General features: G+C 43.4%; 1 protein-coding gene across 1 annotated transcript in view; it reads right to left on the bottom strand.

Annotated features, from left to right (window-relative positions):
• dscaml1 (Down syndrome cell adhesion molecule like 1) overlaps nt 1-14,440 on the bottom strand; it is a 130,274-nt gene extending 115,834 nt beyond the window's left edge. Inside the window, exon 1 of the mRNA XM_064301498.1 lies at nt 14,233-14,440. Within this exon, the coding sequence (XP_064157568.1) occupies nt 14,233-14,275 (43 nt within the window). The 5' untranslated portion in view covers nt 14,276-14,440. The remainder of the gene's footprint in view (nt 1-14,232) is intronic.
• Between the last annotated feature and the right edge of the window lie 205 nt (nt 14,441-14,645).

Below are 14,645 nucleotides of genomic sequence, written 5' to 3'. Positions count from 1 at the left end.
TGCAAAACTTTGGAATTGCGTTGTTTTGTTTAAATGCCTGCATTGAATGCATTGTATGATATTTCGGCTATGTTGCATTTATTCTTATGTTATCTAATTGTGTATCTGAGTGCAATGGGAAACAAGACCACCACATTTTTTTGCAAAAATCATTTCTGTAGGCTATTTCTAATGTGTCCTGACTTTCTCGTCTTCTGAACTTGCGCCTACGATACTAAGACCAAAATGCAAAGACGCGGAAAGAAAAGGCCACATTCACTTGCGAAAATGCCTGGATACAATACGTGACACGGTAAATCAATTTAAAAATGATGCAACAAGCACTATTCCGATTATTAAATAAATCACGAATCCCTTCGTCATGGATGCGTTCTGGTCCGTATTTCACAGTTTGATAAGCATTCATCCCATTACAGAAATTTGACCACAGAGAGAGAGAGGGAAAAAAACGAAATAATGCAATGGTATTTTTACTCCTTATCTCAAATTCGATCTTAAAAAAAGACACGCTATTGTATCCAGTAACAGACCCGAGTGTGTCAAGTTAATGTTCTTGCTGCAGTTCATCCTCATTGATTGACGCGTCAATATCAGGTCAGCAAGATATCAAATCGGGACAGTGGTGAGAAAATACAGATTCCTCCCCCCATTCACGCGCACACATATCATCGAGACATCTGACACATGTAGTGACAACAAAATCCGTAATTGATGCAGGGGGGGGAATGGGGTGCCCGAGGTTAAACCGCACTCAGCTGGAACGCACAGAGAACCGGAGTGGTTGATAGAGTGGTGGTAGGAGTGGTCAGGGGAGAAGACTCATTACCAGGAGGTCAAAGGCTTCCGTCCCAAGGTGCAACTGTGCAGTTGGTCTTAACCTAAATTGCGTTCGTAATGGCCCACCAACGTGAACGGATTACGGAGTATCTGATGAATCTAACGCGTCCCCCCCCCCCCCCCCCCCGAATATAGGCATCTGATAGGCAAATGAATGGATTGACCATTACAGATGAGCCCAGTTGATGCCCTCGCCACTGTCATGGTTGTCCGTGCACTTTGGCGTGGCCGTGTGTTCTTTAACCACGGTTTCCACCGTAAATCGACCATGAAATGAAACACAGGGAGTCGCTGGATATCAAGTCTTTGTGCTTTGTGCTACTAAAGCTGCTCACCTTCTTGATATTCAAACAGGAACTATCCTAAGATCAAGAGCAATGCTGCAAATTTGTATACAGGCGATTACAATTTGTGCTTGTTCTTTGAGGATTGCTTACTTCCAATTCCTGATGAGAAGCTGGCTGTTATGTGTAACACTTTGGAGCTCTAGTTAACAGGTAACACTGTTCAGTGGTTGTAAAGGATTCATATTCTACAAAAGGGAAACTGTTTTGCTTAGTTAGCGTTTCCTGCTAATAATTCAGCACTGTATATACTATGCAATTATTTCAGAACTGCTATGAAAAACATAATATATTTCAAAATATTTTTAATAGCTCACATTTTTAACTACAAATACTTTAGTAACTACCAAATGTTAGTAAATATATCTTAATATACATGAAAATACTAGATAATGTAAATATGAATTTTAATTACTTATAACTGTTGTCATCATTCTTGTCACTGATTTTTTGCAGATTTTACTAAATAAAGGAGCTTGTCTGACATCGCTCAAATGAAAAGCAACAAATGCACACAAAATGTCTCGTTCAAAAACATAAAGCACCTGACAAAATAAAGATGGAATAAAGCGAAGGCTAGGAACAGAAAGACAGAGATTAGGGATAAAGTCTTTATGGGATGAGGCCGGGGGTGGGGGAGGAGGCGGAATAGTCCCATCTCTCTTTTTTCATATTTCCATGGAACATGCAGGGATATGTTATGTGATTGGGATTTGTATGCCAGACGCAGAGAGTTAAATCCATATAATCTCCTTTCACATTTAACACACAGTCTCCCCGCCCAGATAATCGCGCCATGGAGGAGTGTCTCTCCCTCACTCCACAGAGCAGGCAGATTAGGAAGCCGGGGAGGGGCGAGAGGGACGGCGGGGCGCTGGGTCAGAGGTACAGTGTTGGAACAGGGAACTTGTGTTGGGTCAGAAGCACAGGCAGATAGAGTTGTGTCAGTGGTACAGCGTTGGGGCGAAAGGCTAGTGTTGGGTCAGAAGTACAGGGAAGTAGAGTTGGGTCAGATGTACAGTGTTGGGACAGGGAGCGACTGTTGGGGCACAGGTGAAGGGCAGGGCAAATGAAGAACACTGAGTCAGAGGTATGGTGAGATTTTGGCAAATGAATGGTGTGAGCCAGGGCAGGAACAGGACAGGGTCCTTTAGGGTATGAGGGCAGTACTGGGCCATGAAATCCAATTTGGAGTGTGGTGATAAGGTGAGCTACAGTAGTGTGTGCATTTACAGTTTATACAAATATGAAAACCTACATTTTATGAATAACAGCAAGGCATAATTTTATAATTTACATAATACTGCAGTGGTCAGGTTGATCAAAGTAACGGAATACCAAAGTAATTGTATTTTCCACACTCAGCACTAACTAGAGTTCCTGTTGCCATGGTTTATTAGATGGTTCATTGCAAGCAACATCTTCTATGACAGACGGTACTCACTTCATGGGGTAAAATGTGTATAAACCCTCATTCATTTTGGAAATCTTTTGCACTGCTCCTATTCCGTATCACTTTACTACCATGCCACACTGAGGAGTGGTGTAGCATTTGTGGTGTAGCAGTCCATTCTTTAGAAACTGTGGCAGCTGCAGCCTTTGAAAGCTCAGTGGTCTCAATCAAGTCTCGGGATGATTTTGAACAGTGACTGACCGAGATCATGGACCGGTTTTATGTGGTTTGATATAATCAGGACCACAGGCTGCACAAACATTGTCTGATATGATCAGCACCACGGACAGCGTACGCATGTGGTTTGTCAAGATCAGGACCATGGACAGTGTCAACTTCTGTTAGCTCCAGCTCTGGATAAAAAACCACAGATGTCTCGGTAAGTGCATGTATAAGATTCACAGAAATACCCCAATATCCCTACGGCAACAGTGCAACCCACCAAATACTGAATGTCACAGACCAAAATTATATCATATAATCAAAAAAAATGGATCAATTATGGCGTATGCCTTATTTACAACAGAAGCGAAATATTATCAGGAAAAATGATTTTCTCCTCTGCTGTAAGCCTTTGGTAAATCCAGGTCAGTCAGTTCACCCCCCTTCTCCCCACTGCAGATTATGGCCCACAGCATAAACCCCCATAATAAAGATTGCAATATCTATAATCTCACAGTGGGGGGCTGGGGCTAGGGGGTGGGACGGGGGAGCGAGATTCCCCACTGGCCCCCGTCAGGGTCTCAGCAACACGACTCCCATCTGAGAGGGAGAGGGGGAAGGAGGGAGGGAGGGTGAGGGGAACAGAGGGAGGGAGGGAGGGACAGGGAGATTGAGGTGAAAGAGAGGGGTGCATGTGTGTGTGAAGAGTGTTTTATTTCTCCTGCTTGATTGCTAATTCAAACTTCTTGGAATTAGTGGGTTGGGTTTTGGGGTGGGGGGGGATAGGGGGTTTGGGGAGGGTGTTGAGTACTGTGATAAATGCAAATTGCAAATAAGGGGATTTTGGATGTATTCAGTGTTCTTTGGGAGAGTTCCAATGTCAGACCCAGAACTGTGTGCAAGGGCTGCCCAGCTAGCCTCACCACACAAATTCAAATCCAAGTTCAAACTCGGTGATAAAGCACAAAGCAGAACTGGCTTGTTTTCTGTTGAGCCTGTCAGTAACATGACCTCTGTCTGGAGGTCGGGTACTCAGGGTGAGTGAGTGAGGTTGAAGACAGAGGAGGAGACTTCTTTGTCTGTAAACACAGGACTACAGCAAGTCCAATCCTGCACAGTATGCCTTAAATTGTCAAGAAGTACATTTGTAAATATTGGCAAATGGCTCAGCAATGCATTTAGACACTAATCAATGAACACCACACAGCCAGTATAGTAAGCAATAGTAATACTAGAAATTACTGCATAATTAATAATCACATAACTATGATAAGAACAACAATAATAATAATCCTTATAAAAATCTAATTATTTTATTTTCTTACACTTATCATTATCTCTTTCTCTTTAGCATTTCCTTCTCTCTCTCTCTCTCTCACTCACCACCCTCTCTCCTTTTCTTTCACATTCACCTTGTCTTTCTCTCTGACCTCTCACTTTATCTGTCCCTCTCTGTTCCTTCTCCACAGAGGGAATCATGCACAAATGAGACGGCACATGTTAAGTGTCACTTCACTTGTTTAACGCTCTGCATTGTCTTTTCAGTCCGAAAGGTCAACTATTCGCTGAGCGTCCATCCGGTGTCCTGCCTGACAGACTGCAACTCTCCAAGTGCCCGTCAGTTGTGTGCGCAAACACACACACACACACACGTGTGTGATTGCAGGGAACCACGTAAGGAGAAAATACATCCATTTCACTGAAAGTGTGGTTTCCTGTTTGTCCTACGACCCCCATGACCAAACTGTAAAGAGCGAGCTACAGACCAGGGAAGAGATGGATTTGGGTGCCATCGCAAGAAAACTGAATCATGCCATAAAGAGCTATGGGGTGCTCCATCTAAACTCTCACAGTGGTTCACAAAATGTCTCAAAGGGGGGGGGGGGGGGTACAACAGGGGGGTGGTGTTGAAGGTTGGTGGTGGTCTGACTAAATAAGTTTGCGAACCACTGCCCTGGTTTGAGGCTAGGCTGTCATCAGCCAGTTATGACTGGGGGACATGCAATGGCAGAACGCATTTGGCACATCATGAATACCACATATGGCACTCAAGTGCCTTCTCAGGTGTTTACTAGAGAGAGATGAACTGATCAGCACTAGTTCTGCAGCCACCTGTTCGGTTATTGGCATGGTAACCAGTCTCTGTCTCGGTACTGAGAATATCAGAGAACTGCTGTGGCTCAGCTAGCTGCAGTGCTACGTGCCCTGGAATGGATGCTACCTGTGCACGTACAGGAGCTGCCCCTGCAGGTCCGTGCACTCCCTGCACAGGTATGGGTGCTACCTGGGCGCAGGTATGGTGGGCAGCGATTGGCAATGCCCTTTAAGCGATTCCAAGCAGAGGGCAAATAAAAAAATAAAATTTCAGGGACCCCATCAGAGATTTGCTCATTGATTCTGTCCTGGGTGCATTACAGGCCCTCTGCAGAGAGGGGGCAGCGACCGCTCCTCGTTCGGTTGGGGAGGGGGGGGGGGGTTGGGTCGGGTGCGCGGCATGCGCTTGATGAAGAGGATAATGAAGTAACCCAATTTCTCCTTCCTTTGTTCTGGAAAGACTCCACTACTGCAGGGTAATCTAGTCCTCGCCTGTCCTACAGCTCCATTGCCTTCCTCAAGCTTTAAAAAAAACGAAACGAAACGAGGGGGGGGGGGGGGAAGAATAGGAATGTCTATTTGGGTTGCAAAAAAAAAGGCGAGCTTTTTTAGGGGTGTTTCGGCAGTGATATTCGCCTCCCCCTTTCCTGTTGAGCTCCCTTTGCTCGTGTGCGCGCGGATACATTTGCACATTTTATCTTTTTGCAGTCTGCATGAGGACGGCGTATGAATATGTATGGCACCGAGGCAGGGATACTGCCCATGCAGAGCAGCGATGCATTATGCAGCTTCCTCCATCGCTCATCTCCAGTCACGCTGACACCGGCCGCAGACTCACACACCGCAGGCTCACATGCATATGCAGCTCCCCATCCTCCATTCGCATCAGCACACACCCACACACACTCACAACACTGCCAGCTCACACGTGCGCACGGGCACGCCACACACTCCATTTCTGCATCAGACACACACACTCACACACACTCACAACACTGCCAGCACGCACGTGCGCACGGGCACACCACACACTCCATTTCTGCATCAGACACACACACTCACACACACTCACACACACTCACAACACTGCCAGCTCACACGTGCGCACGAGCACGCCACACACTCCATTTCTGCATCAGACACACACACTCACACACACTCACAACACTGCCAGCACGCACGTGCGCACAAGCACACACTCCATTTCTGTATCAGACACAAACACACATGCAAACACGTGCACACGCGCACACAAGCACTCGCACTCACATGCATACTCACTCTCTCTCTCACACACTTACATACTCACACACACACACACACACTCAACACTGGCAGCACATGCCATGCACACGAGCACACACACTCCATTTCTGTATCACACACACACACACACACATTCATACAGATTCTCTCCAACACAGGTGCACTTCCACAGACAGTTTTCCAACACCCATTTGCAAATGGATGAGTTTGTGCATCGCATCAGATGTGGGGGGGGGGGGGGGGTACACAGAGCCAGCAGTCTCCCCCCCTCTCTTTCTCAACATCAACGGAAGGTCGGAACTGGCCAAGGCTACTGGCACAACATTACACAAATCTAACAGTGTCATGTGTTGGCAGGGCATTCAACACACAGGGCTCTCACACACTCTCTGACCATATCCAAAATATACCCTCCTGTGGTAGCCTTTTAGATTTACATGTCATACAATATACTCACACAGCTATTTATTCAGTGAAGCTATTCAGATTGAGAACCATTTGAAAGGATGCAATGGCAATGCCCTGCCTGGGAATAAACCTGCAACCTCTAAGTTATAGGACCAGAACCATTATTTTACACACAGAACATGCAACAGTGCGCTCAGCATTGCAGGGAGGTGTTCAAATCTCCTGACATATAGACAGATATGAAACTTCTGCTGGAACAGAGCTTGTGTGAGACATCAATTCTTAACAAATGTCTCTATGGATGCAGAAATGCATCCAGTTTTACATTTCAAATTGTGCTCACATGAATATACTGGTATGCTTTTTACTGTCAGCTTTAAAAAATGTATTAAAACAAGTATTTTTTTTATTTTGATTTGTACCCAACATTTCTTTATGGTAGATACTGGAAATAATGAGAAATTCTGAGCAAGATTTTGTAAAAATGTAAAATTCACATGTAAAAATAAACACAAAGTGCAATGAGGTTTGATTTAGTGGCAGCCCTGCCCATTTTGAATCATGACTTGACACTCTAACCAAAAATATTAAAAGCTAGACACCAATTAGAATTTGGCTATATATATATATATATATATATATATGACAGAAGTGTGGGTATCACATCAAGATGGGGTTTCCCTGTGATCACACTGAAAAGCCACACACCTTTTACACACATGCAGACGTGCGGCGCAGGGCAGTGCTGCTTTGTTGCTGCTGTTTCACTGATTGTTGGGAATGATTTGCATGAACATAAACTCAATCAGCTGGAATCCAGCAGCATCGTTACTCCCACGGCTGAATCAAGAATATCAGGGGAAATTTACATAATGCATCTCGCCGTGGTACGTGTGTGTGTGTGTGTGTGTGTGTGTGAGAGAGAGAATCAAAAAGAGAGAATGTGCATGAAATACATGCATAGTTGTATATTGTCTGTTGTGTAAGTGTCTGAAGTGTGTATGAATGCAAACGTGCATGTGTGTGTGTGTGTGTGTGTGTGTGAGGCAGAGAGAGAGGAGGGGGTAGGAAATGTATGTCTGTATGTCTGTGAGAGTGTGGCATGTAATCATCATACAGGGATTCAAAACGGGTGGGGTGCCAGGATGGGGGGGGCGGGGGGGGATAGCACCCTATCCTTGAGGTAACATTTTTTTGAGATTCCACAAATTTGATACAGCATATTTTTGCAAAGCATGCTACTGGAACTTGCTCTCCCACATTCCAAAGATGGAGGGATGTTTCTACTGAAGTGAGGATCAGATTTGAGGATCTTGAAGTGCTGTCTCCATCTTGGAGACCAACCATCTATATTGTCTCGTTTTTCAGTGCCCCCCACCGTTCCATTCAGTCCATTCAGTGGAAAAGGAAAAGAAAAAGCGAGGGATTTCATGATGGAATTACAGCACTGGAGAACCCCTATATTTCCTGTTCACTTCTTTTGTATCATGTCGACCGTGTACCCCATTTCTCTGCACCCATAAAATTTCTAAAGCTGGACTCAATTAATATTTGTCCCAATTTTGTTTTACAAATAGCAAGAATTGTTTCCCTCAAAAAACATAATTTGGCAACTAAATTTTGGTGATCACCAAACGACCCAAACTGTGCCCTTGAAGGCAGGTGCATCGAAAAGTTGTGGGGAAGGGGGGGGGGGGGGAGGAGGTTCAGAATGATCCCATAGGCCCTCACTGCAGGGGCCTATGGAATCAAATCTAGGATTTTTCAAGCTAGTGGGGCCCAGTGTGAGATCTTTTCCCAAAATCTTTGGTGGTGCACCTGCATGCAGGGAAAAAACTACAAGGGCCAATACTGGGCCCGGTCTCTCCCCAGTTTCTTTCACTCTTTCTGTAGAAAAAGGCCAGGAAGTGAGGTCAGAGTTTAAGGACTCTGTGTCTGTGGCAGTTCTCTGCCCTGGTGCCCACGCTGATGTAGCTGACGTAGCTCTTCCTTTTCATCTGAAATGACCTCAACACTTGAATCTTTCTTGTCCAACAGACTCGATGATTTGAAGGAGGCGTTCGATAAGGTCCTCGCACGGTTTGCTGTTACTGCTGCCCGTAAACGGCTCTGCTCAGTTAAACTTTGTGACTGAGGTCTAAGCATAGGTAGCCAGGCCCTTTCAATTACAGTAAAAATGAAAAACATAAAGAGAGGTGGACTGTAATGGGAGTTGACAAGGTCATCTCTGTCATAACAAAGGATTTTTTACCACTTAGAGTAATGTGGTCTCAAAGTGTCAAGAAAGACATATTAACTAGTCTTTTTATGTACGTATAATTGATGGAAAACACTCAAAGTAACCGGTCGGCATGACTACAATGGCGTCTATATGCTCCATTGTGTCAAAAAGGGAGACCGTTATGCGCATGCTTAGATTCGTCTATTAATTTTCGCCACAGAAGACCGTGTCGCCAAGTTTGATTTGTTCGTACTTCATGGCTCATTCGATTAAGAATACTTTTTTTTTTTAAATGCTATAAAAAAATACAAGTCGGGCCCTTGTGAGTCCCGGAGAAACGGCCGTGAGGCAGAGAGTGTGCGGGAGGGGGAATACACTGCAGGCCCCTTAAACACCGGCTTACACGAGAGACGCAATGGGACTGCGCTGCATCCGTCATTCTGCGCTGGGGACACCCGCTGTTCGCCGGAGCGAGACGCCAAAACGACGCGAGACTGACAGACAGGTACTTGTTGAAGCCGTACTTCAAATCAAAATGGCAAATACGGACGAAGGGTGCTATTAAGGAGGAGAAAGGTTGAGACAGAGCAGCATTTCCGTTATTAAATATCCCTATCGTTCCGCCTGTCTACTGACAAAGTATCCCACTGAACCAGGGAAGGCGGAACACCGTGACAAGGAGATTGAAAGCGAGGCCAAAGCAAGCGAAAAGAGAGACAGGGGGTCAAGACTCTTTCCGTTGGCACTAAGTTCTGTAATGGGGGCAGAAGAGCGGTGCTGAAGGAGCACGCTGAAGTAAATCTGCCATGCACGGCAGCCTAAGCCAGGAATCTCTCTCTCCCTCTCTCTTTCTCTTTCTTTCTCTGTCTCTCTCTGTCGCACACACGCGCGCGCGCATGCGGTACACAGGTGTGCAAACAGAGACCCATACATGTCTGCGGCAACCACCGATGGCCAGTGGCGGCAACTATTCAGCTACTGCAAGAAAGACATACTATAATACGAGCACGCTGACAAAATATCAGATGACAAAAAGGGTCCAATCCAGCAACGTGTCTGGGCAATTTTCGCAGCAACACAATACACTGAATGCATACCCCCAGCACAATCCAAACAAATAAACGAACTGAACGACGTATTAAGTCTAGCGTTACATAGGCCGACTTTAAATAGGCTACAGTTCCCAGAAACGATTTGAAGTTGTAGGGATGGACAGATCGTATGAACTTGGGCTCACGTGCCAGTCATTAGTAGAAAACCTCTAAAATCTCGATACCTCAAGATGTCAGAGCAGAAGTAAAACACAGCGTGAACATTCGCAGTGTCGACGCGGCTAAAATTATTTTCACAGATAATTCGGCGACAGTGCTTCCATCTCTTTAGCATTCATTTGAAACATCAATAAAAAAGGGTAGTAGTTTTGTGTCTGTCTGTGTGTCTGACTCATACAACTACAGCGTACACAAGCTTGACCATTTTTATTTGCATACATGGCTGGGTGGGTGTGCGTGCGTAATTCATTCTTAAATTAGACATTATCTCCTTTGCCACGAATTTGCTTGCTAAAGTTGCAAACAGGCTAGGTGATGCAACAAATGCAACAGTAACAGTACTGATACGGTCGGAGGACAGGCCTGGAAATTTTAAGGAAACAAAATTTTGGGGAAAAAAAAGATAAGTGTAATAGAGAGAGCGCTGTTCAAAAATAAATGGAACCCTTCTGGCTATTGACCTGATTTACTTTTTGGTTGGGGCGGGAGTGCTGCGGATCTCTACACTAATTGCGCAGATGGGATGAGCAGAGGATTTGGAGATGAAAATATATAGAAACCAATTCTGCATATTTCAATGAGAAGGAAGGGGGATGGGTAGAGTGATGATGGGGGGGGGGGGGGTATCTACCCGTGCAGGAGGTGAAACATCAGTCAGAAATTATATTTGTATTTATAAACTGAAAACTTATCACAGGTTAAAAAAAATATTTCGATGTTCTCGTTAGTTAGAGAGGAAAATGAAATCGATCGTATTAAAAACAAGACATTGTGTCGTGCAAATAATTATAGTAAATTAAATACATGCTTATTATATTAATGTTGACTAATTTATATGAGCGTAATTAATTTGCTAAGTACGCCTTACATCATAATAATAATAGTAATAATAATAATAATAATAATAATAATAATTTTGCATTAGGCAGGGTTTATGTTTGTTACTGCTTTGCCTTTCAAACGCTTTCAATCACATTTTCATTTAGGCAAACGTTCAAAAAAATCGGATCAGCCAGGATAATATTCTCAGGCGTCACACATATTTGACAAAACTGATCCTTAAAATAAATATTGCTCTCAAAATACTCCCAAATACACAAGCGCGCGCACGTACACCTCCTATCCTTTCCCCTACACCCACCGAAACCGCCCCCCCCCTCATCCCTCACCACCACCGCCCAACACACACACACACACACACACACTTGTGTTCACTCAGTTTTAATAATTTTTGTTCGTTTTATTTTTTCCTTACACGTAGGACCAGGGTAAATAATTTCAATATATAGGCAAAATGCGCTGCGACAATAAACATAGCCAGGGAAACAAAGAGTAAACAAATATCCGGTTCAGGGTAAGGCTACACCCTTTTAACAAACACAGTTAACTCACTAAAATATATGCACAATCGCAGCGTCCAGTGAATCTGTGTATCAGCCAATTTTTTTATTTACATAAATATACATTTCCATGGTTCCGATGATAGTATTACACAATCTAGAATAAAAAGCTCTACATAATTCTCTACACAATTTTTTTATACAATTATCTGTTTCGATAGATTTGAGGCCTGTCAAGACAGACCGTCTAATACTAGGATCTGTAATTATTAGGAAATCAATATCATTGTCTAAAAAAATGTGAACCCAATTCCTCACCTTAGCAGTCTTATTATTCTTAAACCCAAATGCATAAGCTAGAAGACACACACACACGCAAAATAATTAATTACAATTAAAATAATTAGTCATTCGATTGATAACAGATTTAATAATTTTTTTAAATAATAAAAATCATCGTTATAATAACCAGCAGCATATTGATAATAATCACAATAAAAATATTGCAAAAGTCGTTATGAAAACATTTCAATAGGATGCAAATTCAATTTTTTTATCGATGCAGTTCTCCTCACTGCTTCATTTCCATGAAACCACAACCCGATTCGTGAGTGGATGCGGGAGGTGGGTGCGGGTGGGGGGGGGGGGGGTGTGGATGAAATTAGCCCCTTTCCCTCCACCCCCCGTCCTCCCAACCCCCACCTCAGCCGCTTGGTTCAGGTGTGCTGATATGGGGTTATACTTCCATTACTTGCACCTGTGTTTCACACTTGTTCAGTATTTTACTTCGACTTTATTTTCTATACATATAAATATTTATACATTTAAATGTATACATAATGATTCTACAGTATGGTTTCCTTCACTGGAAGTGCTGCACGTAATGGAGGCGCGGCCCGTTCAGGGAAAATACGCAGTCCTAATGCATATGCATATGATAACAAATGAAAAGCATTTTTGTCCATATCGGACGTTCATCTCGGAATGAACATGGAGTGGAAATATCATAATCAGCAGGATATTATGATATGAATTATAATGTGTGTCCTAGTATTGAAAATAAATATTAGGTTTGGACCTCGGCCTTGAAATGTCATTTTGAAGTTCCTCTCTCCACCTTAACGTCCATTACACTTTCAACTTCACTGTGGCCCCACCGATTTCCAGTCCCCACCCCACCCCCACCCTCCAACAGCCTCACAAACCAGAACATCGTGTTTAGTGTCAATACATAACAAAATATAAGCACACAATCAAAATGTACACTGTGATCCAATTACATAAGCACAATTAAACAAAATTATGCATAAAAATTTACGCCACAAAAACGGCTAAACTCAAATACCCAAAGAAAGAAAACAAATTATCCTAAAATGATGTTACATTTTTTTCTCTCAGTTGAGATAACCGGCACGCATGATAAAGTAGATAAGACTTGAATGCGGATTATTATTGTACACCGTGTAATAAGGTTGTGGAACACATCGCCGTACGTGGACTTGGTCGGGGATTTTTGTTCTATAATTTACACACTATTATCATATGCAGATTTAATACAAAAATAATGGCTTGGTCTGTCTTTTTTATTTCTTTCTTTCTTTCTTTTTTACTGAGGGGAGGGTGATGATTTTTATCCCATATCACACCTCATACCCTACTTTTTGAGAAAAAATTGTCACCAATAACAACAATTTTTTGAAAAAAGACCCAGAACTTCAAACACAATCTATGTCCCTTTCACCCATTAAATCTAAATCAGCCGCATCGCCCAAATGATCTTATTTCCATAATATATGTAGGTTGAATACAAAAAATGAGAGCATATTCCTTTTTATGTTCCTTTCTGCAATTACACAACCCTTGGTCCTTTGTTGTCATACTCTAAAAGGCCATTATACAACAGAAGATAAATTATCTTGCCAAATAATCTACGCTCAATAACCCCAGCATCAATTCACACAGCTCTGAATTTATTAACCCTGGTACCCAAAACCGCACTAAAACGCGCGCGCGCTCTGTTCGCGCGCCCGCACGCACTGATACACGCACAACACACTAACGAACAATTCAGTGTCACACACCGAAAATGCCAATTAAATCATTTCATTTGAAACCTGTATGCCTTTGAAATCGTGAAATCGGGGTCGAACTGGGGGGTGGGGTGGGGGGGGGAGGGGGGGGGAGTAGATCAGCAAACAAATTTACACTTCACTGACCCTTTCTACTTTCAACTATAGATCTCACAGTAGCCAACAAAACTGAACATCCGAACATAACCTCTACCCATCTCTCCATCTATCCGTATCTCGCTCTCCCTCCCCCCTCTCTCGTCGTTTTTACATATTCATAACTCTCAGTATAATGCGAAAACAAACCGTGATATCAGCCCCATCTGTAATGTCACGGACCAGCGCATACAGTCACACAGTGCCCCATCTCTCTCTCTCTCTCTCTCTTTTACACACACTCTCTCTCTCTCTCTACCAATTCCTTTTTATTCAGCTTTTTTAAGAAAATAATGTGATCAGAATAAGTAAAACGGTCATAATTATAGTCAATAACTGAGAAAACACGGTCAGATGTAAAACTAATCTCCATGAGCATCTATTCTCGACTAATTAAACTTTAAAAAGAAAAATCAAACAAAAGTAAAATGTATTATTTTTCTAAACGCTCTAATTCACTTTATTCCCCCATTTTATAACGAGAATTAAAAAAAAGACATTACATGAATGCTTTTTTATCTGAATTATAGTAATCGGAGTAATCATTACACACACTACACATTAAACTGAAACATATCTGAGTTATTATGATGTTTAACTGTTCCACATACCTTCTTGAAAAGAATACAGCAGGAATAAAGTTACCAGCCACATGCCATAAATAGCAGGTATATTTCTCAGGAATGTTTTGCAATCCCAACGAGTGTAGTGCGCAGTGTTTGGCCAGGCGAGGCTCCGTGCTGGAGTGGTGACGATGCTCCCCGGCGATCTCTCCAGCCCTAGTCCCCGACTCGCCAGCGCAGAGAAGCGGGGACTGGCTGGGTCCCGCCTCCGTCCCCTCCCTCCGCGGGACCGTCATCCAAGCGAGCCCCTCCCTCTGTATTCTAATGATCCAACGGGGTGGAGAGGTTCGGCACTGCACAGCCGCGGCAGGAGAGGGAGCGCGAGTGCGGAGAGGGGTGAAGGCGGTTTTTTTAGGGGGGTTGAAGGGATTTAAATAAAGGGAATCCAACATGTGGTATAG

Source organism: Anguilla rostrata, chromosome 12, assembly GCF_018555375.3.
Source record: "Anguilla rostrata isolate EN2019 chromosome 12, ASM1855537v3, whole genome shotgun sequence".
Classification (NCBI taxonomy): Eukaryota; Metazoa; Chordata; class Actinopteri; order Anguilliformes; family Anguillidae; genus Anguilla; species Anguilla rostrata.
This window is presented reverse-complemented; position numbering and strand designations above follow the sequence as displayed.